At 37.5% G+C, this 25,503-nt stretch overlaps 1 protein-coding gene across 2 annotated transcripts; it reads left to right on the top strand.

Moving 5' to 3' along the window:
• The first annotated feature begins 1,838 nt into the window (after positions 1-1,838).
• Positions 1,839-21,244, top strand: LOC121320016 (solute carrier family 45 member 3-like). Of its 2 annotated transcripts, XM_041258122.1 has the most exons (5): positions 1,839-2,207; positions 11,694-11,996; positions 16,404-17,234; positions 19,076-19,341; positions 20,691-21,244. In XM_041258122.1, the coding sequence occupies exons 2-5, from the start codon at positions 11,849-11,851 to the stop codon at positions 21,105-21,107; spliced, it is 1,662 nt and encodes a 553-aa protein (XP_041114056.1). In that variant the 5' UTR covers positions 1,839-2,207; positions 11,694-11,848; the 3' UTR covers positions 21,108-21,244. The 2 variants fall into 2 exon arrangements, with proteins under 2 accessions (XP_041114056.1, XP_041114057.1); XM_041258123.1 differs by lacking the exon at positions 1,839-2,207 and having other exon boundaries at positions 11,912-11,996; positions 15,569-17,234.
• Positions 21,245-25,503: the final 4,259 nt, after the last annotated feature.

Raw genomic sequence — 25,503 nt, 5'->3', positions numbered from 1 at the left:
ATATTTTTCACACAAAAAGCATTCTTCGGGGTATAATATTCAAAATAACAAACATTTACTGACGATTTCTGATTTTATTAATGTATTTAGTTATGTATTTGACAAAGTCATGGAGGCAAACCATTTGACAACGGAAAAAAATATACCACAAATTAAACAAACAGGTTCCAAAGCAAAAGATCTTTAATGGAAATATAGTATCACCACATTGTAACATTTATGAACCAATACAGACTGCAGCAATCCATTCTAGTACCAGCACAACAGCCCGTTGCCAAGCCAAATGACAGACTAAGTTAAAGTCATTCTCAAAGTGGAAGCAGCACTTAAATTACTTAAAAAATTAAATAAGTCAAGGAGCGTAAAAAGGAAATACCACATCCTTATCTTCAACTCCTTGTATACCCAATGTACCCTGTAGTTATCATTATAATAGGGTTTTCTTTTGATATTTCTGTAAGAATAGTTAGTAATTTCAGTAATCCCTCTGCAGTGGACTCAAATGTACATGTTGTCAACCCACTCGACCTTTCCAGTGGATGAATCTAAACCAGCTTCTTTCTAAGGGAGGAAACCTTAGAATTATGATGTTTCTGAATATCACCCATATACATGAGCCCCATACTCTTTAAATCAATTCTCTGTGATGATTATGTTACATAATATTAAATACTTGGTTATCACTCCTTTAAGCAATATTTCAGGTCCCTGAATGGTAACACTAATCAAGTAATTTTAGGAACTGCTCAAACAAACAATATGGGCATTTCCTACAATAAATTATTTCCAGGGATTCAAATAAGTGGTTCAAAATTCAATTAAAAAGCAAGACCTTTAAACAAGGAATAACCAAAACAGTTTTTACATAATAGCTATAACTAGAGGATGCATTTTACTTGAAGGCAACAATCTCCCTTGCTAGTATAATTAAAGCTTTTGATTGTACCCACTCAGAAGACTGGTATCAGTGGAATCTACCTTCCATTCACTTTCATTGGGTTTCCAAACCTTTTAATCTTGTGATATCAAGAAACAGCACAAACGTCACAAAGACTCCCATTTGCTGCACAGCCCTGCCACTAAATACTATATTCCACTGAAGGCTGAAACGGCACATAATTGAGTTTTTAAAAATAAAAATGAATGACCTTAAAAAGAAAAAGTCAATAGAACTTGTCACACAATTGCTATAATAGATGACTTGCAGTGTAAAAAGAAAAACCTGTTTTGTCTGTGTACATTTGACCATTATAGCATATGTATAAATGTGACTCTGAAAATCAAATATATACACATACATATTTTGGTAGGGTTTATAAATGTATGGTGAATAATATATCACTAAATAGTTTGTGTGTGTGTGTGTGTGTGTGTGTATATATATATATATATATATATATATATATATATATATATATATATATATATATATAACAACAAGCAGAGCTTTTTATAATACATTCACAAAATATTACTGTAGCTGACCAGATTCAGTTTTTTACAATTTCAGCACAGCCCTAAAATGCATAGTCCCAGCTGGAAGCCGTAGGGGGAGGGGAGGCTTTATTCAACGTTCATCTTAATTCACAGTACCACTCTGATTATCCTCTCTGTGGCTAGTTACTTATTAATAAATACGACTATTGGCTTCACGACCAGCACAATGTAGAATGGCGAGGACCTGTGGAGCACCAGTCACTACAAGAGTCAGTGGGACAGACTCACTGGAACGCAACAACTCCTGAGGAACCTGAGGTTGTTGAGGACCCTTTCACAGATATCTGATATAACTTGCATATATATTATTATATATATATAATATATATATAATATATATATATATATATATATATTATATATATATAATATTAACACACACACACGCACGCACTGTTAATGTGACTGAACTTACTGTTGACAACAGACAACGGGCGGGGGGTTTCTATAACTATAAACACTGCCACACAGCTTTCCGACATTTAACTTACACGTTACTGTAAACGTCGCGTTACTTTCTATCAATGTGGTTATTAAAAAAAGAAAGAAAGAAATCAGTGTTTCTCTTTATGACTTCTATCCGTGTTCCTGCTGGGTCTTTCATACCGTGAATCTTTCCACGTCATTCTAGGACCTTCCCACAAGTTGTTCAGACAGAACAGAGGAAAGTGAACAACTTGAGCTGCATGGATTCCCAAAACCAACACAAGGTAATACATAATGAATGTACTTGAACTGAGATTAAAACTATTGTTTGCGGTAAATAACTACAGTTTAAAACATGAATAAAAGTAAATAATTAACCAGTGTATCTGTTGTAATAGCTTCCGCTTCCCGCAACATAGCTGTAGTCCACAGCGTTATTGTGTGCTCGGCACGGTTGCAAAAGAGATACGTAACATGTAGCCTATGGAAAAACACATCGCATCAGTTTACCGTTGATGTTAAATTTGTGTTCTGTTCCGTAGTTTTGGACAATGTAATTGTTTTTTAGGGAGTACGGTGAATTTAGACTAACTTCCAGGATAACGACAACTGTGGGTTGTTATTACTGTAATAATAGATGATAAAACAGTGTTTCTGGAAAAAAAAAGCATTTAGACTCGGCTGTGTTAAGCGCTGCTCATTGGCGCTGGTTGACCCCCTGCTGTTTTGACACTTGGTAGTTGTGGGGGAGGTGCCGCTGGAGCGATGTTTCGAGAGTGTTTATAACTTCTCATAAGTGCATGATTGAATGCTGAATTCTAACACGCGCATGAATTCAATTTAGAGGCTATTCATTGAAACTATAGTTTTAGCAATAGGTCTTGTTTGCCTCGGAATGATTTACTGTAAAAAAAAAAAAAAACACAAAAACGTGATTGCATGCCCTTAAACAGTTAGTTAAGCTACTTGGCTGTCCATTAAGAAAACAATTGTATTAATTTTCTTTTCTTCTTAATTTCAGCCTACAGACACTGTGTGCCAGTTCTGCATTTATAAATAGTTACATATTACAACAGTACAGCAGTTGGGATTGTCTTTAAAAAATTGAAAACTTGACAATAGTGCATACCTGTGTTGTTCACTTAAGAATTATTATTATTATTATTATTATTATTTTGATAGATACTTTGTTATTTTAGTAAGTGGTGTCAGCAAGCAGCAATGCTATCCTTGTTTTCCACCTGTCTCTCTCAGTTCAGACACATTGAGTAGGAGGTCTCTGATTAGGGTTACCATACTTGGGACAGTTCAGCCTTTGAACTTGCATTGCAATGCATTCTGGTACGTTTTACCTGTCTCAGGTACCTTTCACAGCAGGATTACACTTACTAGAACGCATTGGGGTGTGAAACTGTCGAAAAGCCTGGACTGCAGCACTGCCTTGCTTGTCTTGTGTTTAACAAGGAGGTATGCAGACAGCTCAGGGATCGAACACATGACCCAGTAATCCAGAGGCATGTTTGCTAACCGTTATGCCACCTGGCTGGTCCGAGGGTGCCATTGCATGAATGTGTCCACGTAATTGCCCTTAAGCCACATTTAAAATTCCAGCCAAAGCTGATACGTTTCAGTCCAAATGAGTTGTGCAGATACTCAGTTGTTGTAGTTCATCAGTTTTGGTAAGGATGGGTTGTGTGGTTGCATAAGTAAGCAACCAGCAACAAGTGCAGACTCTGTCAAATAGTCCACTGTTTTGAGTGCCCTCAGGCAGCATTTCAACACTTTTGAGTGGTTAATGCTCCTGAACTACTTCTAACTGAACCGAAACCTTCTTGCATGGTTGTATATCCCTTGACTGATTTATTTTTGGTAGGAACTTATAAATAATCTATTAGAATTTGCAAAGGGTATGTGGTATAGAAGTGTTTTAAATGAGTTTTGTTCTAGATACAGGTTGTGGTGACCAGGAAGCACTGAACTTCTTTATTCAATACAATATTGTTTAGAATTATGCCCCACAGGAGATGCATATTCCAGGCAAGGATATAATGGAGGCACCTGTGCGTATGTCACACTTGGAGTTTTACATTTAGAATGTAAAATATAGAACTGCTTATCCAATTGTGAAACTTGGTTAGGAAGTACTTGAGCGCAAGTTATCAGACAGTTACATTTATCTAGAGGACTTTATTGTAATGTAATGTGGTTAAAGCATTCTGTTTGAGATGCTCAGGAACAGAAGATATATGGACCGTGCTAGGTAAGTTAAAGGAGCAGTCTCTCGACTGGGCTATAAGATTGTATGTATCCCAAAGATCATCTGATTAAGGTATGGGCCAGAAGTGTGCAGACTCTTTATTGTACAGGTCTGGAGTAAACACCCAGGTACTAAAGTCTGCGGCATCAATATCACATTTTGCACACGCCTACTGCTAACACTTGGCTGTTGTAATGCCAAGCAAATATTATTTAAAGCCCTATCATATACTGCCTTTTCTCTAATAAATGCCTACCTGAGTGTTATTAAGCTTTACTGAGCTGTAAAAGGGGCTATTATCTTGAGAACGCTTGTTTGTTTTTGCTTTAACTGTTTTGTAATGAGATGCTATTCTACAGGGTATTTAGACCATCACTTGGCTTTTTTGTGCTCCTGGTGTGAAAAAAAAAAACTCAAACTGAAATGAAGAAGCAACGAATCAAGAAGTGAACATTTCTTTGAAAATGCTGCATTCTGCAGTTTTGAAAGTTCTCCCTATAATAGAAACCCTCCTTGTGGTGGATGGTGCCCATTTTAGTCAGTTGTGACACTTCAGCAAAGGTGCCCTAAATTCACGTTGACCCTTTGTTTTACTATGTGACCTTGGCCTTGTGTTTCGGTCCCATGTGAAGAAGCAAAATGAAATGATCTCAGCTGGCCTGCACTGGATTATATTTTGAACACTGACATCTTTTAAAGTCTGGTGTTAGAGCTGTAACTCATCCAGAATGAGCTTAGAACACTCTCTTCTCAAGCGTTGAAAGCAGTAGCTAAGCGTATCTGTATTGATTTGCCTAGGCTTACTAAGTGCTTTCTTTAAATGGCAGCACACTTTGATGCTGTGGCCTGAGCTTTAATTAATTTACCGGTGCATCAGAAAACTTGTGGATCGTCCTCTTTATTGAATTAGAATTAGACCCTGTTAGGACTTGATTTGGTGCAAGGAGGGAACAGTTTGGTTATTGCAGAGTGTATTTCAATAGGCTTGTGATGGAGTTCATAAAAGCTCCAGTTTCACGGTCTTTGATAATGAGCTGAAGGGGGATGAAGGGGGAGTGTTTCTGCAAAGCAGTTAAACATGATACCAGGTCAGGGATGATTGTATAGGGTTTTGGGGGTTGTGTGGAGGAGGGGGGTTTGAAGCAGCATTGATATGAATTTGTTCTTTGTTACAGATTGGCCTGTGTTAGAAGCCCAGAACCAGCTTGACAGGCTTTCAGTATCTCAGGAGAGTAGAATTCTTCAAGTGCGCTGTGTTTTCACACAGAGAGGGCTGTGTCTGTGTGTGAGCGTTCGGTTTTAGGATTTAAAACATTTAATGGGATTGTGACTTTAGGCTGGCCACGCAGAAAGATCTTTTTTATAATGCAATAAACTGACTTGCACTGTAACTGTACAAGTTTCAATGTGACAGCTCAGCTGACCCCTAGTGTGACGTTATTCCCTGCAACCAAAACACAGCACTGCTTTTAAAGTCTGCAAGCTTCATGGATTATATATCTGCTTCCTAATTCCCTCCAGCCCATCACTCACCATTAACCTTTAGAAAGAATTTAAACCCAAGCATCATCCTCATCTTATCTTTTAGCATCTGTCCACACACATTGTAAAAAGCAGGCAAAATTGAGCCCTCTTCACAAACTGTAACTGCAGTTATAATAGTGGCTTATTACAAGTGTTGCTGCTACCGCTGCTACAGCAAGGGATGAATGACCCAGAAAACACAACTGAGCAGAGTGTTAGATGTCAGGGCTGCTCAGGTTGTGCAGAAGCCCAGGGGAGCTGTGGCAGTTTAGGCAGGGCAGGGATATACATATTGCTGCTCCACTGCTTGAGATCACACAACGGGCTTGTTGGGTTCTGTCTGAGCTGTCAGGAATTTCAAGCACAGGTACAGTCTTTGCTCTTATCATACATTGCAGATGTCCTGTTTGTTTTATTGTCTTAAAAGTTAATGAGATATGCTTTTTGGGCAGCCTGTACAGTGCCTTGTAGCAGCTGTTAAAACTGAGCCAAGAGTAACCGATAGCTTTAGCTGGATAGTTGTTAAAAAATAGTCTTGCTTTGCTGATGTCATTGCAGAACAATTGATTAGATGCTGCAGTGATCCACACATCAGGATCAGCCTCGTCAGAGTAACCAATGTTAATGATAGCTTCATTGAGAGACCTGGATAGCCAAATGTATTGGGTTACATACTGGTACAAAGCTTATTTTGTAGCGCTTGTTGGGCCGTTAAAACTGTTTTCAACTCTTAAAAGATACGTGAAAGCAAATTGCTATAGCAGGTAGATAAATTATAGGTTTCCTGAAAGTACTTGCTTGTCAATGTTTCAATTCCTACATAATAGAACAAACATTTTTTTGTTTTTTTTTCTTTGTATGGAATTACCCTTGCTGAGTCTATTTTTTAATTAATGAAAAAATGTGTGATCACATGAGGAATATATAGCTGTGATTGATTTGAATTTAGTGTGTTCTTGAACATAGTAAAACAGAAATTAACTATCAGTATTATTATTGGTTCTTTGCTTGTATTTTATACTTAAATGAAACAGATGAAACATGATATCTAATTACTTGATGTGTGTAGTGTGATGTAGTTCAGACTGACTTCATTGCTGCAGGTTATAGTATATTTGAAGCATTTCTAAGCATTATCAAACAAAAACTTACAGTACCTTTCTGCCTAAAGTTTTCAAATAAATGGGAATCATTTGATAGAGGGGTTCAGTTCTGTATATATACACACCTATAAAGCTGTTCCCATTCCTTACAGTTCCCTGGGAAAACAGCATCTGAGACTGGTGCCTCGAGGAGCCCCAGGGTGAATTGCTGGTGGAGAGTAATCTTATGTTGCAAAGAAATATATGATTGACAATTGACTGCAGCACTTGATTGTAGAGTCTTTTTAGAATGCACTGCAGCTGCACTGCTACGAATGGCTCAGACTGGGCAAGGGGGAGGGTGGCTTTGTTGCACAGTGTCTGACCAAGGGAACGTTAAGGATTCCCCGATGGGCTCTTTTCAGTGCGTCTATGGGTTGATGAGATGGGATATGAAGGGTGTGAAAAGCTCTTGAAGGGCTGGCTTTTCATAGATTGATTGCTATAGTTTAACTCTTCGTCGTCAATTCAGAAAATCAGGAATCCAACTGATTTTCATTGGAAAGCCTCATGACAGACTCCATTTGTTGTAACATTAACTTCATCCTTTGTTTATGAGATTTCTGCAGTCCTTGGAATTTGTCTTTGACAAGGTCTCAAAGGTCTCAATGCTTTAAAATGCATTTTTATCACTAATGCCTTGTTTCTTGTGCTGAAGTTATTTTTGTTCTTGGCTACTATAGATTTTTATACATTCATGTGCTGCTACACCCTGGTACCAAATCCCTTCCTGTAGATGTGGGTCAGGATCTCTCCAAAGGTTAAGATGCAGTCATACAAAGTGACCTCAAGCACAGGAAGTTAAGAGGTACCAGGAAGAAGCAATATAAATACATTTTCAGTAGCACCGGACTTGAAAAATGTGTAAATCCCAAATTAAAAACAAAAGGGAACTAATAAAAACAACAAACCAACATATTTTTTATTACTGTTAAGGGGGACTATTTATATGTAGGGGTGTATCGATTCATTGGGTAGCGTATCATACTAGAGTATGTATCATTTGTATTGTGATACATGACCATAAGCTCATTGTAGTTCACAAAATGGTTCTTCAATAAATCTCAAAGTTGTTATTGTGAGTAAATTGGTTGTATCCTAGGTAAAATGCCAACTACAACTGCTGTGCTATTTCTCACAAGATGGAGCAACTTTCAATCTTGAGTCAGTGTAGTACTGGTCAGCACCTTCACACTGATCAGATGCATTATTAACACTTTTGAGCATCAACAACGCATTGCCAGGAGCTCTTGCAGGTTTTGCCCAATTGCTTGGGGCCTCCACATTCCAAACTTTGTTTCTCTGCAATGGCTTTTTGAGTCATCCAGCCGAGTTAATTATATATATATATATATATATATATATATATATATATATATATATATAATATATATTAAAAAAATTCACAAAAAAATTGTGAGTGAAACAAGCCAACTGGGTCATGGTATATTTACAAACCCCTTCATTTATTGTGTGAGTTACTTATTTCTGGTTTGCCTATCCCTTATTAAATCCTAAAAAGTGAAATCTGAAATAAAATTGGACTTAACTGAAAACTTGGTTTGAATGGTGGGGGAGACTGTAATACCATTAATTATTGCATGCATGCTTTCAATTCATTGACATTGGTTATGAAATCTGAGACAGATTGTTAAAGATGTCCTTCAAAGCAGCTTGTCTTGCAGATCCCATGATATGTCAGGAGATGCTTGATATAAACTGTAAACTGTACAGCTGGTGCCTCGTTGTCTGAAATCTTTGCAGTTGAGCATCACTTCAGTATAATTGTACTGTAACCTTGCAAAAGTGCAAGGGAGTGTGTATGTGTGTGTGTTTGTGTTGTGTGTGCGTGGGTGTGGGTGTGGGGTGCGTGCGTGCGTGGGTGTGGGTGTGGGGTGTGTGTGTGTGTACGTGCGTGCGTGCGTGCGTACATGCGTGTGTGTGTGTGGGGTGTGTATTATAAAGCACGCAAGCCTAGATTTTCTACTCATGTCATAAGCTGTGATTAAGACTAACCATCAATATTTTTATGAATTGAATTAATACCAACTTACATTTTACAAACCCCTTTGTTATTCTGCAAAGTCCCAAACACCCCAGAGTCCCAATTAATTTGGGTAATAGAGGTTTTGCTGTATTGCATGTCACAAGTTTACAGTATATTATGGGCATATCATTTCTAATTTAATTGATACAGTGCTAAGATGGCTGCCTTTTATAAGGTGGTATGGACATTGCTCCCATGATGCCATTTCACAAGCATTGCATTTTCATTTTATGGTGGAACAGTGCAGTCTATTAACTATGGCTCCTGATTGCTGAGTTATGAAGAGGTATTTCATCTATGTAGTAATACTAAAAGAAACTTATATCATCAATCAAGTGTATAGCTGAATTCATTAGAATAAATGCAAAAGACCTCTACTAGAAAAGTCTGTCAAAGAATTTTGTAAAGAGGTTGCACTGTACTTTTCATTCCAGGTAAAATGAGCATTATGTGCTATACCTTTCCTTTGATACAAACAGATAGTGATTTCAGACTGCCATCATATTGCCTGAACACAGAATACTGAAATATCAAACGTGCATGTGGTTGATACTGGGTACATGCAAGCGATGTGTTCCTTCCCAGCATTGAGTCATTATAGTCATGGGACTACTTAAAGTAATTAAAGAATGTCTTTGATTATCCAGATGACAACGTGTCTCCGCGGTTAGCGTCTGACATTAATGAACATACCAGGCATGTCTACCTACTGGAGGTCATCAGTCATCACTTAATCCTCTGCAAATGCAGTCTGCCTGCTGGAATTCCTGAAGTTGTTTCAGAAATGACAATAGCATTTCCTTGCTTATGATACAGGCTGAAGTTGGGGATTGGGTAAAATAAGCTACATTTAGCACGCACATGACTGATTGTCCACATAGTCAGTTTCACAAAACAACCAGAAACTTGGTAGAAGGTCAGATATAACCATGGCCCAGATTGTTATTTATAAGCGGTTAGATCATAAATTTTACTACTGTAACTAGAGTATTTTTATTTTTTTTGCAAAACAACCAGAGAACTGCTAAGAAGAAAGATACAACCCAAATAGTTGGATCACAAATTTATAAATTACTCAAATCCGGCATTACCAATTAAATTACTGCAATACTCTAAATATATACATTTTTTTGAAGAATAGATGCAACCTAAGCAGTTGACACAAGTTTCTAAATGGGTCAAATTTACTGTTTGAAGTTTCCAAAATCAATAGGAATTCAAAATGTACAAACTACTGATGTTTCTTGAGAGAAAAAAGAACATGCCAGGGGGAAAATCCATTGATGGACTGATTATCCCAGAACAATGAAAAGCCTCTTTCTGATATGAGCTCTTGTCACGGACAAGCACAAAGCAGAAAAAGAGAATGGAGCACAAATTGACATGCTGCAGACTGGCCAAACCGCAAATTACAGGATGAATCATTCTTGTCCTCTGAACTTCCAACAATAAAAGCTTAGCCTATATGGTTTAGGTGCTTTATTTCATGTGCAGTGTGACTTTTACAAAAAAATAGTTCCAGTGATAAGTAACACCCTGGCCTCAAGGGTGAAGTACCGTTTAAAAAAAAAGGTTTTAAGTGTTCGAAATGGCAGTAGTTAGCAGCGTTTTATGTAAGTCAGCTAAACTGTATTTTTGTATCTGAGGGAATATTCATATTGATATCCTTTTTATTTGATGACTTGTGTATGAAAACAGTGAATTAGTGAAGGGCTGTTATAGAGTAAAATATAATGTGTACAATTTACTGTAAACATTGCTTAACTGTGATTAACCACATTCCTGAATTATCGCGGGATAGAATATCTCTTTATTTTTCTAGCAGTTATTTTACACATGTTGAGAGTGGATGGGTACCAAGCTACACTCTCCATTGTCATGTCATTGCAAATGGAACGTTTCGATCTGTTTTGATTAATTTTAAGACTTCATTCCATGTTGTGCATTGCATTTCAGAAATCATCAGAATGTTCCCAATACTGTAATTTAGGATGCTGGTTTTTTTTGTTTTTTTTTAACTTTACAAAGCATTTCAATTCTAAACTGGACTTTCTGCTTCACCCATTGTTATTTCAGACATATGAATCCAGTATATATCAGATTGTTTGATTGGTATTTTTCTGCTTCTCTAAAAAAACAAATGACTTGCTAATCTGGATCAGGTAGCAGGGTTCTCCCCAGGCTTTTTCAGCAGGGCAGGCCACCTGACTAAGTGGCTGTCGCTGCCGGGCTGAAAAACCCAGTGCCTGTACCGATAAGGATTGATTGCAGTGCTAGTAGACTAGATCAGCTGCACATGCTGGGTGAAAAAATTTTTTTGAACCACATTACTGTTGTGTTGTGTCTTGACACTACATTTAACCAATCAGAGTTGAAGGGGGTGGGTTTTCCATTTTAAGCACTTTGAGAGGCTGAAACATTCAAATGACTGCTAAAAAAATAAGTGATTATTTTCAAAGAAAAAAGTGACAAAGAATGCGGAAATGACCAAACCGAAATGGATGATGAAAAAGAGCAACCTGATATAGTTAAGAAATGTATTTGAAAAAACATTATTCAAATTATTTGCCTTATTATATATTTAAGGTAAGGCAATTTTATTTTTCTGTTAAAAGTGCTCCTGGCTATAATGCTTTGCCACCCAACTATACATAATTCCTGGGGAGAACCCTGTGGTAGATACAGTATCTTCCAATGACTCAACTTGTAAGTAGACTTGCTATTTGTGAAGTAGAATTGGTTGGATAGAAAGGTATTGTCCTGAACTTATCTTGTCTCTTCCTTTTTTTGTGAATTTCAGTATCAGCATGCCATTTCGAGGATGAAGCTATCAGGATCAATAAGAAAAATCACTGCTTTACTAGTGTCTCGGCCAAAAAGTACCGGAACGCTGAAAGCACCATATGGTCTTCCGAATTCCCAGTAGCAGCTGCCAGGGAAAAGAATATTCTAAATATGCTTCAATGCAACTTGCAGTGGCATCTTGTCTTGCTAAATTTCCTGACCTGTGGCCTGGAGATCTGTGTGGCAGCTGGGATTACATATGTTCCTCCATTACTCCTGGAGGCGGGGGTTGAAGAGCAGTATATGACGATGGTCTTAGGTAAGCTGTAATTACAAAGTGAAAAAGAGGAGTGATTCATTAACAAGTCATTCTTTCCTAATAAATATGCAGTGATTATGATGTATTGTACTGTAGAGATAACTAGTCAGATTACATGTAAACTGCTCTTTTATTAATACAATTATGAACTTAACTTAATATAATGAGTCAATATTAATAATACATTAATTGTGTTTTCCTTTTGCAAAAAAAAAAGGCAAAAGAGATTATCAAGCTCAGACCAATTCTTTTTAATTGGGAATGCAATATATAATTTGGATGACCCTTTTTCAGGTAATCAGAAATGCATATAATGTATTAACAGAATTGTTATATGTTCATTAATTTACAGTATCTTGCAGTTTCAGATGTATTCATATGTCTGAATTGGTATTCTTTAATAACGTGAGTTATTTCCCCACAAAGCCGAGCACTGGAAGCAGAGAACGTTAATCTTGCAGGGAAGCTCCGGAGACCTCCAGGTGTCAGTAATTAATTAACTGATGAAGGAAATTAAATTGGTCCAATTAGATAATTGAGGGTACAGATGGAACAAATACCAGGAGGACTCAGGGCCTCAAGGACCCCTGCTCAAAGACATGAGAACTTACAGTATTTGGCAAGTCTAACCTGCAAGAAGCTATCTCCAAAGTGGTATATCATTAGAAGTTAGTACTCCAAACCCCTAAAGTCAGCTGAGGCCTTCTGATATTGGCCTCACCATTCTCCTCCTCTAAATGGCTACTTGCAGCCATTCTGAACCATGACTTTTCAATTCTGTGCCTAGAAATTGAAAGTGCAACTGTGAAGCTTTCGATCAGTAACCTAGCTCAGGAAGCTGTATGCATGAAGTTGCTGATCCAGTGAATGATGCTGCTGTTCCATTCAATACCGTAATTCATACGTAACCCAAGACATTGGGAGGCTGTCTGTCACATTCATGCATGAAAACAAACCCTGCCTGGATTCTTCTGAAACTCTTATCATGGACCCCTAGCCTCCTATATATCTTTTGTGTTGTATTTAGATATAGTCTATTATACTGTTGACTTTATTCATTTTTTTCTTTTTACAAATGTCTGACCTATAGGTAATGAGGACCCACTTATGTGTGTGCACTGGGTCTGAGGAACATCTTTATGGAGGCTCTAATTCTGGAGATTAAAGGATATGGATGAGACAGATTTTTTAGAAATAAGTGTCAGTTAGAGTGCCTGTCAGAGAGTATGTAAACTATTGAAAAAAAGGCTGCCTTCCTGGAAATATAGTTGTATAAGTACAATCGAAAGCCATCTATGAGATTACCTTTATAATCCTCTATGTTTGCATAAATTAATGGTCCAATTTTTTATTTTCTTTTTAGCTTCAGCCTTACTACCAGTTGCTGATAGTGAAAACAGTTAAAAGTAACCAACTTTTTTTAACTAGCATGTAGCAGTCACACATGAGTAATACTGGTAGAAGATACTGGCAGCAAGGTGTGCTTTTAATCTTTATCTTTGGGGTTATTCTTCATTCAGTTAAGGTAGACCAAGGGCTATTGAAATGGATGAAAGGGCTTCATTGTACTGGACAGGTTATTTGACTGACAGGTCCTTTGATGAGCTTGCTATGAAATTAATTACTGTAAGCAGCAGGGCCCTTTCATCTGTTGAACAATGTAAAGTCTGGTTATGTTTTAGAAGTGAATAGGATGGCTCTGTCTGATACCTTAGCACAAGGTGTTGATCAGTCTGTATGAAAGCTCTAAGATACGTGGGACAAGCTAACAAATAATTGGTAGTTTGAACCAGGCAGTGAAATTATATCTTCAGTGTTGTTTCTTGTTGGTATGGCAGCCAGCTTGTGTTTTTTTTATTTTTCTTGAGGTTTTTGTCAAGTTTTTTTTCTGAGACTGGCTGATGTTTCAGTCCTTTAAAGGTGAGCATTGTGTGTCAAGGGCACAACTTCAGGAAACATGAAACCTGAAAGCTAGCTGAAATCCTGCAGGGAAGATGCCTTACAGTAGAGGGAACAGTTCCCATCTGGAACGAATGTGGAGATCTGGATTCATGTAGTGGACTGGATTCACTACAGTGGGACAGCTGAGCATTTTGTGTTTGGCAGGACATGCTAAACACTTAGAAGTCGTGCACCTTTTCCCTTAGCCCTTGTGTGATAAAATACATTCTTTGTAGGGAGGCTGTCTGTTGGACCGAGTGTCCATATGCAGGGTTTAATAAGACCCACCTGAGCTTGATACAATGGGGCTAATAAAGCTTGTAGAAAAACCTGAATTGGGTGAAACTGCTTTGCAATATGATTGGTATTTTCAACCCTGATATGCAAGTTTAATTTTTATTTATTATCCCATGTTAAGTTGAACTCTAGAAACTGCATGTAGCGCAGTAGGAAGAAAAATCTGTGGAAATCATGTGGTGATGTTCTTAGAAATTAGTTAATATGGCATGGGATTTTTGGTACAATATTTGTGAATTTAACCTTCATTTTAAAAAAGAGGGGTTAAGATCAGGCTTTATCAAGTAAACCCCCCAAAATCAGAAGTATTAATAAATGTATCCTAAAACCTGAATATGTATATGCAGTCTGTATAAGCATATACAGAATACAACATATTATTGTCAAATCTATATTTTAACACAGCTATGTGTAAAACAAGATGCTTAAAAATGTGATGAATAAAACAAAATTCCATTCTATTTAAAGAGCATTGACCTAAAAACTTATCAAGTCACTTACTGTAGTTCCTCATCATTGATTTTGGGGGAGTGCCAAAGTTATTGCAAAACTAGCAATATCCTGCATCTGGTTTCAGAAATCCTCTGAAACTAACAAAAGACTTAAACTGCTGCCAAATATCCTGATTTACCTCAACTATTAAACAGTTTTTACAGGCTAGTCTATACATTTACGCTAATGCAACTAAAAGCTTATTTGCCAGTAAGTCTTTATTGTAGTTTATTCACTTAAAGGCCAATGGGGTTATGAAAAGCTTTTGATATAATCAAAACAAATTCCATGCGTTTTCACGCAAACACCAGCCTGACAAATGACACAGAGAACTTTTGAAAAATTGTGAATGAGTAAAAGGTTGCGCAATCTCTGTCTGCAAGAGACCACTGAGGTATGATGTTAGAGTCCACTCTCATGTCAGTCTGTACTGAATCTGGATTGTGTTCAGGTACCTAGATGTTTGCACACCCTGGTGAGAGTTTTTTTCTGCTATTGCAGGTCATAGACTAGCATACTGGAGAGTTATTGTAGTTTGCACGGTAGGCAAACGTTTGGGTACCGGTTGAAGCAGACTTCAGAAATGTCAGCTGCCCTTTAAACTGCCCTTTCAAACATATTTCTCCACAACTCTACCTTTTTAAAACATAATCTATAAAACCATTAAACTAATAAAAGTGATCTGGTGTATAAACAGAGTACATTGTATGTCTTAGAGATTGATCACTTTATGCTGGAAACACTGACAAATCACCATTCCTGTATACTCTGCATACACAACTGTATGCAACTTGTACTCTAATATTGCCAAGGTGTTTTACTGACTAACTTTTCCCACAAAGAGAATGAAACATGAGGACCTAGCCTCTGTACCACTGGCCTCCCAGAAGCAAATGTTACAGCACCACCTGACAGCGAAGGATGATTTCCACTCGATGTTGTTAGCCTGGATCTAATTGCTTCTAGTAGAAGTATGTATACAACCCATTTTTAACCATCATCTTTATATTTATCACCTAACCAGACAGTAAGGGTTCAGTCTATTTTTTGTTCCATTTATCAGCATAAAGATTATGTCTTTGGCTCCAGTATCAGAAATCATCTCTTGGGACTGGAAAATGTAATATATCCTTAGCACTTGTTTTCTCATGTACGACGTTTTCTAATATTAATAATAAAAAACTAACAATAATAATAATAATATCTAGTAATAATAACAACAACAGTAGGTATGTTTAGTTAGATAGTCCGCCACGCCTTTAATAGTTCAGAAAGCATAGCGGAAGTCATTTGAGATACAGGTGACATTGTCATGTGACCTTGCCGAAGACCATATGGATTCCTTATTGTGGTCATGTGACTTTTTTGGTAATGGAGATCAAAGGTCTTGACATACTAACTTCATAACTGGTAAACAAATGCATTCTGTGATTCTCGGTGAAGTTCAATTTACTGGCATCCCAATGAAAAATAACTATTTGGTGGCCATATTAGCTTTTGGTTGCTGTTGTATATAGTTTTAATCTGACAAACCTATTGTGTGCATTCCAGATCAGGTTCATTTTTGACAATACCGTAATGCATTACCCAGTCAGTGCCACAGGAGATGCTTTGTTGTTGCTTATGATCCGCTCTTTTTTTTTCGATTTGCATTTCAACTGCTTTCTCTATTTACAGGGATTGGGCCAGTCTTGGGACTCCTGTTCATACCTCTGATCGGTTCAGCCAGTGACCACTGCACAAGCAGCTATGGCCGGAGACGACCCTTCATCTGGCTGCTGTCTCTGGGGGTGCTGCTGGCCCTGTTCATCATCCCCCATGCTGACATGCTCGCCTTTAACTTCAGCTGGGGCGGACAGGCTATGCATGTGACCTTTCTCATTCTGGGAGTGGGTCTACTTGATTTCTCCGGCCAGGTCTGCTTCACCCCGCTGGAAGCTCTGCTCTCCGACCTGTACCGGGAGGAGGAGGATTGTGGGCAAGCCTTTGCCATGTTTTCCTTCATGGTCAGCCTGGGCGGCTGCATCGGCTATCTGCTCCCAGCCATCAACTGGACCGACAGCTACCTCTCTGCCTACCTCGGTGGTCAAGAGGAGTGTCTCTTCTCCTTGCTTACCTTCATCTTCATCCTAAGTGTCTTTGTCACCATGAAAGTCTCACAGGAGCCCACCTACCCCTCAGGGTGCCTGCTGCTAGAACCAAAGCCTTCAGAGAGATCCAGGTCTGTCTCCCGCTCCTGCTGCTACCTTCTCAAGTGCAAGCTGAGGGTCTTCAGGTCGGGCCCTTTGATTTGCATGTTACGGACTTGCTGGTCGATGACCCCCGCCATCTACCGCAGTTACTGCCACATTCCTCGGGTCATGAAGCAGCTGTGTGTAGCCCAGCTCTGCAGCTGGATGGCCGTCATGTCCTTCATGCTGTTCTACACAGACTTTGTTGGGGAAGGGCTTTACAAAGGTGTCCCCAGTGCAGCACCAGGAACCGCATCAAGACTTCGCTATGATGAAGGTAACAGTTTCAGATAATGAGTAGCTAAGGTTAAAAAATGAGTGTAATGGAACTTTAAATCATGAACTCTAGCCACAGTCCATTTATATATATATATATAGATAGATAGATAGATAGATAGATAGATAGACACTGCTGTGCAAAAGGCTTAGACATGTTGCATTTTTCTGATGCATTATGAGCATCGACAATTTACTCAAAGCCTCCACTAGTGTTTTCTATTATTACACCGTGTAACAAATTTTTTTTTTTTGTTCCTGGGTAGTAAGTGTTATTTCCTAGTTGCTTATGCCTCAAAAGTATACTGTATTTACAGTATAATCGTAAATCTCGAAAAACTACTCACTTCTAAATCTTTTGTAGTCATTTTTGTATTACTTTAGTATAAATGCATGTTAATTCGGATTCATATGTTGTTTTTTTCTGACTTTATGTGAACGAAAAGACACACATTTGCCTGTTTTCCCATTGGAAATAGTGATATTTTGAAATATCACTGTCCTGGTCACAAAAGCAAAGTCTGTGGGGAATAATAGCCATTTTCTATACTTTTGAGGCATAAGCAATTAGGAAATAACACTTACTACCCAGGAACAAAAATTGTGTTACACAGTGTTATAACAGCCTTGAATTGAGTGAAGTAGCTAGCATCACTCGATTTTGTATCGAAGCATAATCAACAAGTACAGAGAAACATCATCTGTAATTGACAAACCCAGGACTGGAAGACCCAAAAAGCTGTTTAACAAGGATGAGCAATACTTGAAGATAATATCCTTAAGGAATAGACAGAAGGCAAGCGTTGAATTGACAAAAGAGCTGGCAGAAGGCACAGGTGTCGTTGTCCATCAAATCAACAGTACGAAGGTCACTCTTGAAATCAGCACTTAAAGGATGTGTTGCAGTAAGAATACCTTTGTTAAGAAAGGGGAACAAGATTAAAAGGCTAAAATATGCTTAGGAACACAGAAATTGGACTATGGAACAATGGTCAAAGGTGCTTTGGACTGTTGATGGATGGACGACACCTGTGCCTTCTGCCAGTTCTGATGACACTTTAATGCTTGTCTTTTTTATTTTCCTTAAGGATATTATCTTCAAGTATTGCTCATCCTTGTTAGACAGCTTTTTTTTTGGGTCTTCCAGTCCTGGGTTTGTCAATTGCAGTTTCTCTGTACTTGTTGATCGTGCTACGGATACCACACCTTGAAAATCGTGGTAAATATAGGCTTATTTTTTAATGTATCACATGCCTACTAAATATACAGTAAATGTATTCTCTATTGTTATTGTTTTGGTTTGTACTTTTTTAAGCATATGCTGTATTATCCTGCTGCATATGCTGTGCATAATAATCTTACAAAGAAGGAAATGGACAATCTTTATAAATCTGAGCTGTGTAAAGACATATTATTGTCAGTAGAGTGCTGCTTACACATTTTTGCAACTTCACATAAAAAATCTGTAATTCCATGAAAGCTTTACAATGATGTATAAAGCAAGAGTTACTTTATTGGCGGAAGCTTGTGTGACGTCCCTTTATATCAAAACCAGGCACTGTCCTGTATCTCACAGTGTCCAACAGTGTCCTGCATGATTCGGAATCCTCAGGAAAGTCAATGGCAAAGAGATTTTTTAACTTGTCATGTGTGATTACTACATCAGAAATGACTTTAGATTAAAATGACCACAACAGGCTGTGAAAAGAATTGATCAGCAGGTTTCAATGTTCTTCATTTCTAGTGGCACTTAAATAGGTTTAATGTTTTGTTTAGGTCTTGTTATGTAAGAAGCCAGTGTTTAAATTAAACCAAAAAAATGCTGTGCTTGATCTCCTCCAGGTATTCGCATGGGGAGCCTGGGCCTGTTTCTGCAATGTGCTACCTCAACATTTTTCTCAATAGTCATGAGTAAACTTGTCAAACTGTTTGGGTCTAAGAGAGTATATTTGGCGAGCATGGTCAGCTTCACCTTCTCTGCACTGGTGATCTGCCTTTCAAAGAGCATTGTGCTGGTCACCATGATGTCTGCACTAACCGGATTTGCTTATGCCACACTACAGACCCTGCCCTACACACTGACCTGTCATTACCACAAGGAAAAGGACGTAAGTGCAGAAGGGATACTAACCTCTGATTACATAAGGAAGAGTTTGCATCTAACAGTACATAATAAGGCTGTAATTTCCTCAATTTCTAATGATTTATATGTCCCTGAAAACCCAAGATGGAATTACAACCTTGTGTACAGTAGGATGTGCATTATTTGTTAATAATAACTGGTGAACATTTTATTTTTTTTCAACTGGCTCTTCCAGCTGATATTTCCCTTAATAACTATCCAGTTATTATGGAAAACACATGCTCATTAACACCAGCAACAAAGCGCGACTCCAGCGTGAACTGTCAAACTGAAAGCAATTCCAGCCGTACTTCACTTAGTTGCTGTCGTCTTTCACTTCAGGAAAGAGTGCTCACCAGAGATTATAAAAAATGGTGCACGGGGTAATGTGTGATAAATGAGAATTTAACCCCCACTCTCGAGGTAGGTTGCTTCGCTCTCATGGTTTCTTTTTACCTTGACAGATATCCGTCTGCCACCTAATGTACAAAAATTGTTTTCGCAGCAGTTGCCTAATTTCTAAGCACAATGAGACCCTCCAGGGTGGGCACTTATTGCTTACATATGACACACAACCCCATGCATTATTCTCTCTGGTTGGTTTTTGTTGGTTGCAGCAATTTCTTGTTGTTGAATGTGTTTCTTCTTCCTGGTTCTGATGGTTGGTTTGCACAGCTGTTCTAAAGGAAAAGTCGGCAAATATGGTTGTTTTATTAACAAAATAAAATAAATTGTTTGTCAGGCTCAATAATTCTGTGGGTTATTAATTGTTAAGTTGAAGAAATACCCATTAAGTACCCCTTTTAATGTATGTGATGTTATTATTAAGTATTTGGTCATGTTATCACATTTTAATATCACACAAAATTAGCTTAAAATATTTATTTTATTAATACTTTATTTTGTTAAACTTCTCCATTATTTTGTAGTCCTCTGGAGAAGAATAGCCCTGTCATAGACTAAACACTACAAATGTCATGAATTATATTCAATATCAATTATTCAATTATGTTAAATGTTTTATTAATGACTGTTAAGAACTAGTTCAAAACCAAATTAGTCAAAATAATTTTAAAGCATCTATTGGCTTGAATTTCTGAACTAAGTGACTGAATTGAAAAAGTGTAAATTTTTACTTCAGGCTTACTTTACTTTCACAGTTTTGCAGTTTTGCTCATTTAAGCAGAATTTAAGTAATCTGAACTTTAATATGTGCCAGTACTTCAGAAAACATGCAACATGCTGTATTATGTGAAAACTGTAGACATGTACTACAGTTATACCGCTTCAGTGCATAGCTTCTGTAACTCTTTTGTGCTGTTCTGTCTATTCCAGATCTATATGCCAAAAACAAAAGCTAAAAATCTGCTTAAAAATGGAATCACGATAACCAGAGAGTCTGTTTATCTGACTCCGGATGAACAGTGCACCATAAATGACAACCACAATCAAAACGGACATGTGTGCATTGAGCCAGAGCGTGCAGGCAGTTACCCTGCCCAGAGTAACTCTGCCAGTGGTGGTGATGGTGAGGAGGAGGAGGATTTTGGGAAGCGTGGCGTCGGCTTGGACTTTGCCATCCTGGACAGCACCTTTCTGCTCTCTCAAGTCATCCCCTCTTTCTTCATGGGGATGATCGTTCAGTTTACAGAATCTGTTACAGCATACATTGCTTCCTCCACTATCTTCGGTTTGATTGCAATTTATTTAGCCAACCGCATAGTGTTTGACCAAAAGGACCTGAAATTCTGAGAGGATGAGAAAAAGAAAAAATGTGATGGAGCAGCATTAAAACTGCTGCCAACTGAGTTAGTATTTTTAAACATGGCTGCTGGAAAGGTCAGGTGGTGTTTTTAAAATAATTTTTCTGTTACACGCCTTTCCTTCTATTCCATTAAAGATATCTTCTTTATACTATCTATATATATATTATATATATATCTATATATATATATATATATATATTATATATATCAATTATACATATGTGTGTGAGACACACACAGAGTTTGTAGTCTCAATGTTTACATACCAATGTATGGCGGTTTTTATTCTCTCGAAAATTTCTCGAAAACAAATACTTTTTTAGCACAATCTTTCTTAGAAAACATCTTTTTCAAAACGAAAGGGCCGCTGCCTTTTGTCAATGTTATTAGCATTTTTGGAGTTTTGCAAAATAATTGCTGAAATGAATAATTGTAGACATCTAATTCTTGCAACTTTTTTTCCTAATCTGCAAAAGAAAAACTTTTGTTACAAAAGATTTTTCCTAAAGTTATTATATAATTACTCAACAAATCAAGTCATTCAGTGGAATGTGCTTTGGTTGTTTTTCAGACTACAGTACAATACTCTACAGCATACACAAACTTGAAAATGGTCTGTGAGAATGTTCACCCCAGCTATACATAAGTATATATATGCACTCTAAAATTATCATCACCAGAATTAAGCTATAGCACCTCATGCAGCTATAATTGATTTTAAGCTCTGTTACTCCTCAGGACTGTAGAACAGGGCATTTGGCAGTTTATAGGGGTTCAGAGAAGTCTTGTGTTGCAGACAGAATTGTGTGTCAAGGCAAAATATGTATGTTTGTTTGTGTATAAATGAATTGAGTATATATTTATCACACTATTAGACTAGGCCAGATTTCCAACCTGAGAACTTCTATTATGTACTGTTTTGTGTGTGTGTGTGTGTATGTGTATGTATATATATATATATATATATATATATATATATATATATATATATATATATATATATATATATATATATATATATATATATATACATACACACACACACACACACACACACACACACACACACACACACACACACACAGTGCCTTGCAAAAGTATTCAGACCCCTGACCAGTTCTCTCATATTACCGAATTACAAATGGTACATTGAAATTTCGTTCTGTTCGATATTTTATTTTTAAACACTGAAACTCAGAATCAGTTATTGTAAGGTGACGTTGGTTTTATGTTGGGAAATATTTTTAAGAAAAATAAAAAACTGAAATATCTTGTTTGCATAAGTATTTAACCCAAGTGCTGTATAAGCTCCCAGTTTGCACGGATGAAAGAAATTGCCCTTACGAGGACACAATTACCTTACCATTGGCCTCCACCTGTGAACCATTAAGTTGCTGTCACATTTTCTGGATAAAAACCCCACTGTTGAAGGATCATTGGTAAGGCTGTGAATCTGGAGGAAAATGAAGACCAAAGAACATTCTACAGAAGTTAGAGATAAAGTAATACAAATGCATAGATTAGGGAAAGGGTACAAAATATCCAAGTGTTTGGATATCCCAGTGAGCACAGCTGGATCAATAATCATGAAGTGGAAGCTGCATCACACCACCCAGGCACTGCCAAAAAAAGGCCGTCCCTCAAAACTCAGTGCTCAAACAAAAAGGAGACTTGTGAGAGAAACCACAGAGAGGCCAACAATCACTTTGAAGGAGCGGGGAGTGGCTGGGAGTGGAGTAATGGTGCACCAGTCAACCATATCAAGAGCTCTGCATAACACTGGCCTGTATGGGAGGGTGGCAAGAAAGAAGCCATTACTTAAAAAGTACCATCTGAAAGCACGTCTGGAGTTTGCCAGAAAGCATGAGAATGACCCAGCTGTGATGTGGGAAAAGGTTTTGTGGTCAGATGAGACCAAGATAGAGCTTTTTGGCCAAAACTCAAAGCGTTATGTGTAGCGCAAACCTAACACTGCCCATGCCTCAAGACACACCATCCCTACAGTGAAGTATGGTGGCGGCAGCATCATGCTGTGGGGATGCTTCTCATCAGAGGGACTGGGCATCTTGTTATAATTGGGAAGAATGGATGGAGAAAAATACAGGAAAATACTGCAAGAGAATCTGCTTCAGTCCGCAAAAAAACTAAAGCTTGGGAGGAACTACAGTGGCCCAGTCAAAGTCTTGATCTCAATCCCATTGAGAATCTGTGGCAGTATTTGAAAATTGCTGTCCACAAGCATCTTCCAACCAATCTGAACAACCTGGAGTAAATCTGCCAAGAAGAATGGGCCAAAATCACTCAGACTTAAAGCTGTTATTGCAGCGAAAGGTGGCTCTACCAAATGTTAATGTGTGGGGGTTGAATACTTATGCAAGCAAGATATTTCAGTTTTTTTATTTTTCTTAAAAATATTTCCCAACATAAAACCAATGTCACCTTACAGTAATTGATTTTGAGTTTAAGTGTTTTAAAATAAAATATTGAACAGAACGAAATTTCAATGTACCATTTGTAATTCAGTAATATGAGAGAACTGGTCAGGGGTCTGAATACTTTTGCAAGGCACTGTGTATATATATATATATATATATATATATATATATATATATATATATATATATATATATATATATATATATATATATATACACACACACTGTATGTGTATACATACAGGGTGATTAGAAAATAAGTTTACAACATTAACGCACCGTATTATTGGTGTGGTAAACTTACTTTCTAATCGTCCTTGTGTGTGTATAGATATATAGATAGATAGATATCCCTATGGGAAGTCTTTATAAGTATAGTAACCTGTATAGTTGAGGGAAACTGTGTGTAAATGGATGTGTGCAGGTGCTTTTATATGATCCTTAAAGGATTTTACATTTAGGTTTGGCTAGTATGAGAAGATGGCAATGTGGTATCCAGAGCTTATTGCTTGTTGTCCTAACTGACGTTTCTAAGTGTCTTCAGAACTACACCTGTCCAAGCTTGTTTAGTTTTTGTGCTTAGATTAATAATACCAGGACTAAACCCCTCTCTGGCATCTTGCTGTGTTTTTAGCAAATTCTCAGGAATGAACCAGTTTGGGTGTAAAACTACTTGAGGTATTGTTAGAGGAGCTCTTTATTTATTGGTGTGTGTCTCTCTATTTACCTGCCTGACTGATATTGCTTTCTTTCATAAACAGTACAGGGTGATTCCTAGAGAACAAGGATATTATTACAGAGCATGTCTTTTTCATTTCATTTCAGGTTTACAGGTAGACAGTCATGTTGGACAGGAACTTAAAAGTGCTCATAGTGCAGCAAGAGGCCTTCTGTGAAAAGTGTCCAGATTGTGGCACATATTGTCATGTGCCAGGCCAGTGGCAAAGCTCAATTCAAACATCTTCTATTTTTTAATATGGTACATTGCTTATGAGTCACCATTAAAATACACACACACACACACACATATATGTGTGTGTGTGTGTGTGTGTGTGTTTGTGAAAGTATAGACAGTACTCACCAAAAAAAGATTCATACAGTACAGGATGGTTATAAATTATCTGGGTCTCTTTGCTCTGCTGTATAGAAAAACTATTTTTCTATGTATTGCTTGAGGCAACCACATTTTAGGACTAATATCATGGGTAATGTAGGTGGTGCTGTTTCTATCAAAATTGGTGGTTATGGACTGTACTGTATGGCAGAGCGGGACAATTTCCATGGGGAGACCTATGCACTTCAATGGCAGTATTCTTCAATTCCTTTAGGAAAGGTTTTTCTTCAGCGGAAGAAGCACCAAGAATCCGGTTGATTGTTATAACCTCTATTTAATTCATACCGGAATATCAGCTCTCATCAAACACTTAGTGTACAGGCCTCTGAAAATGATGTTTGTTTGTTTTTTGTCTACTTGACCACAGCATTATTAAGAGCTGTTTCACGTCTTGCTTTAAATGTTTGACAACATTTGACCTTCCAGATTCTCTTCTTTTTGTTTTAAATCCTGGTGAACGCGGGCCTTTTATCTCAGTGTTTTTAGACCTTCTAGATCTTTTACTTCAGATATTTGCAAAGTAACTGCATTCTGTAAACAAGGTACAATATTTATACTACTGCCGTAGGATACATTTTATCTCAGAAAATGTGACTTGCCCAGTTGCATTAAATACTTGTTTTGGTACAAATATTGCTGGATTTTTATGAGTAGGAAAGGTAGAAAAATGATTCACATGTACTGCAAGTGCCTATACAAATTGCAAGATTATTTTTGTAAATACATATTTATTTATTGTTCTTAAGCACATATTGTAAATTATTTTGCATACATTTTGATAGTCTCTGTTGGGTCACGCTTTATTTTAAGGGCGTTTTATGTTTATTAACTGT

This window comes from Polyodon spathula, chromosome 8 (genome assembly GCF_017654505.1).
Source record: "Polyodon spathula isolate WHYD16114869_AA chromosome 8, ASM1765450v1, whole genome shotgun sequence".
Classification (NCBI taxonomy): Eukaryota; Metazoa; Chordata; class Actinopteri; order Acipenseriformes; family Polyodontidae; genus Polyodon; species Polyodon spathula.
The sequence above is the reverse complement of the archived record's forward strand: the minus strand, read 5'-3'. Positions and strand labels throughout refer to the sequence as shown.

Coding starts and splice junctions, on each gene's coding strand:
- LOC121320016 (XM_041258122.1), top strand. CDS start 11,849: ATGCTTCAATGCAACTTGCAGTGGCATCTTGTCTTGCTAAATTTCCTG. Junction 17,235..19,075: donor AAGACTTCGCTATGATGAAG/GTAACAGTTTCA, acceptor GATCTCCTCCAG/GTATTCGCATGGGGAGCCTG. Junction 19,342..20,690: donor ATTACCACAAGGAAAAGGAC/GTAAGTGCAGAA, acceptor TGTCTATTCCAG/ATCTATATGCCAAAAACAAA.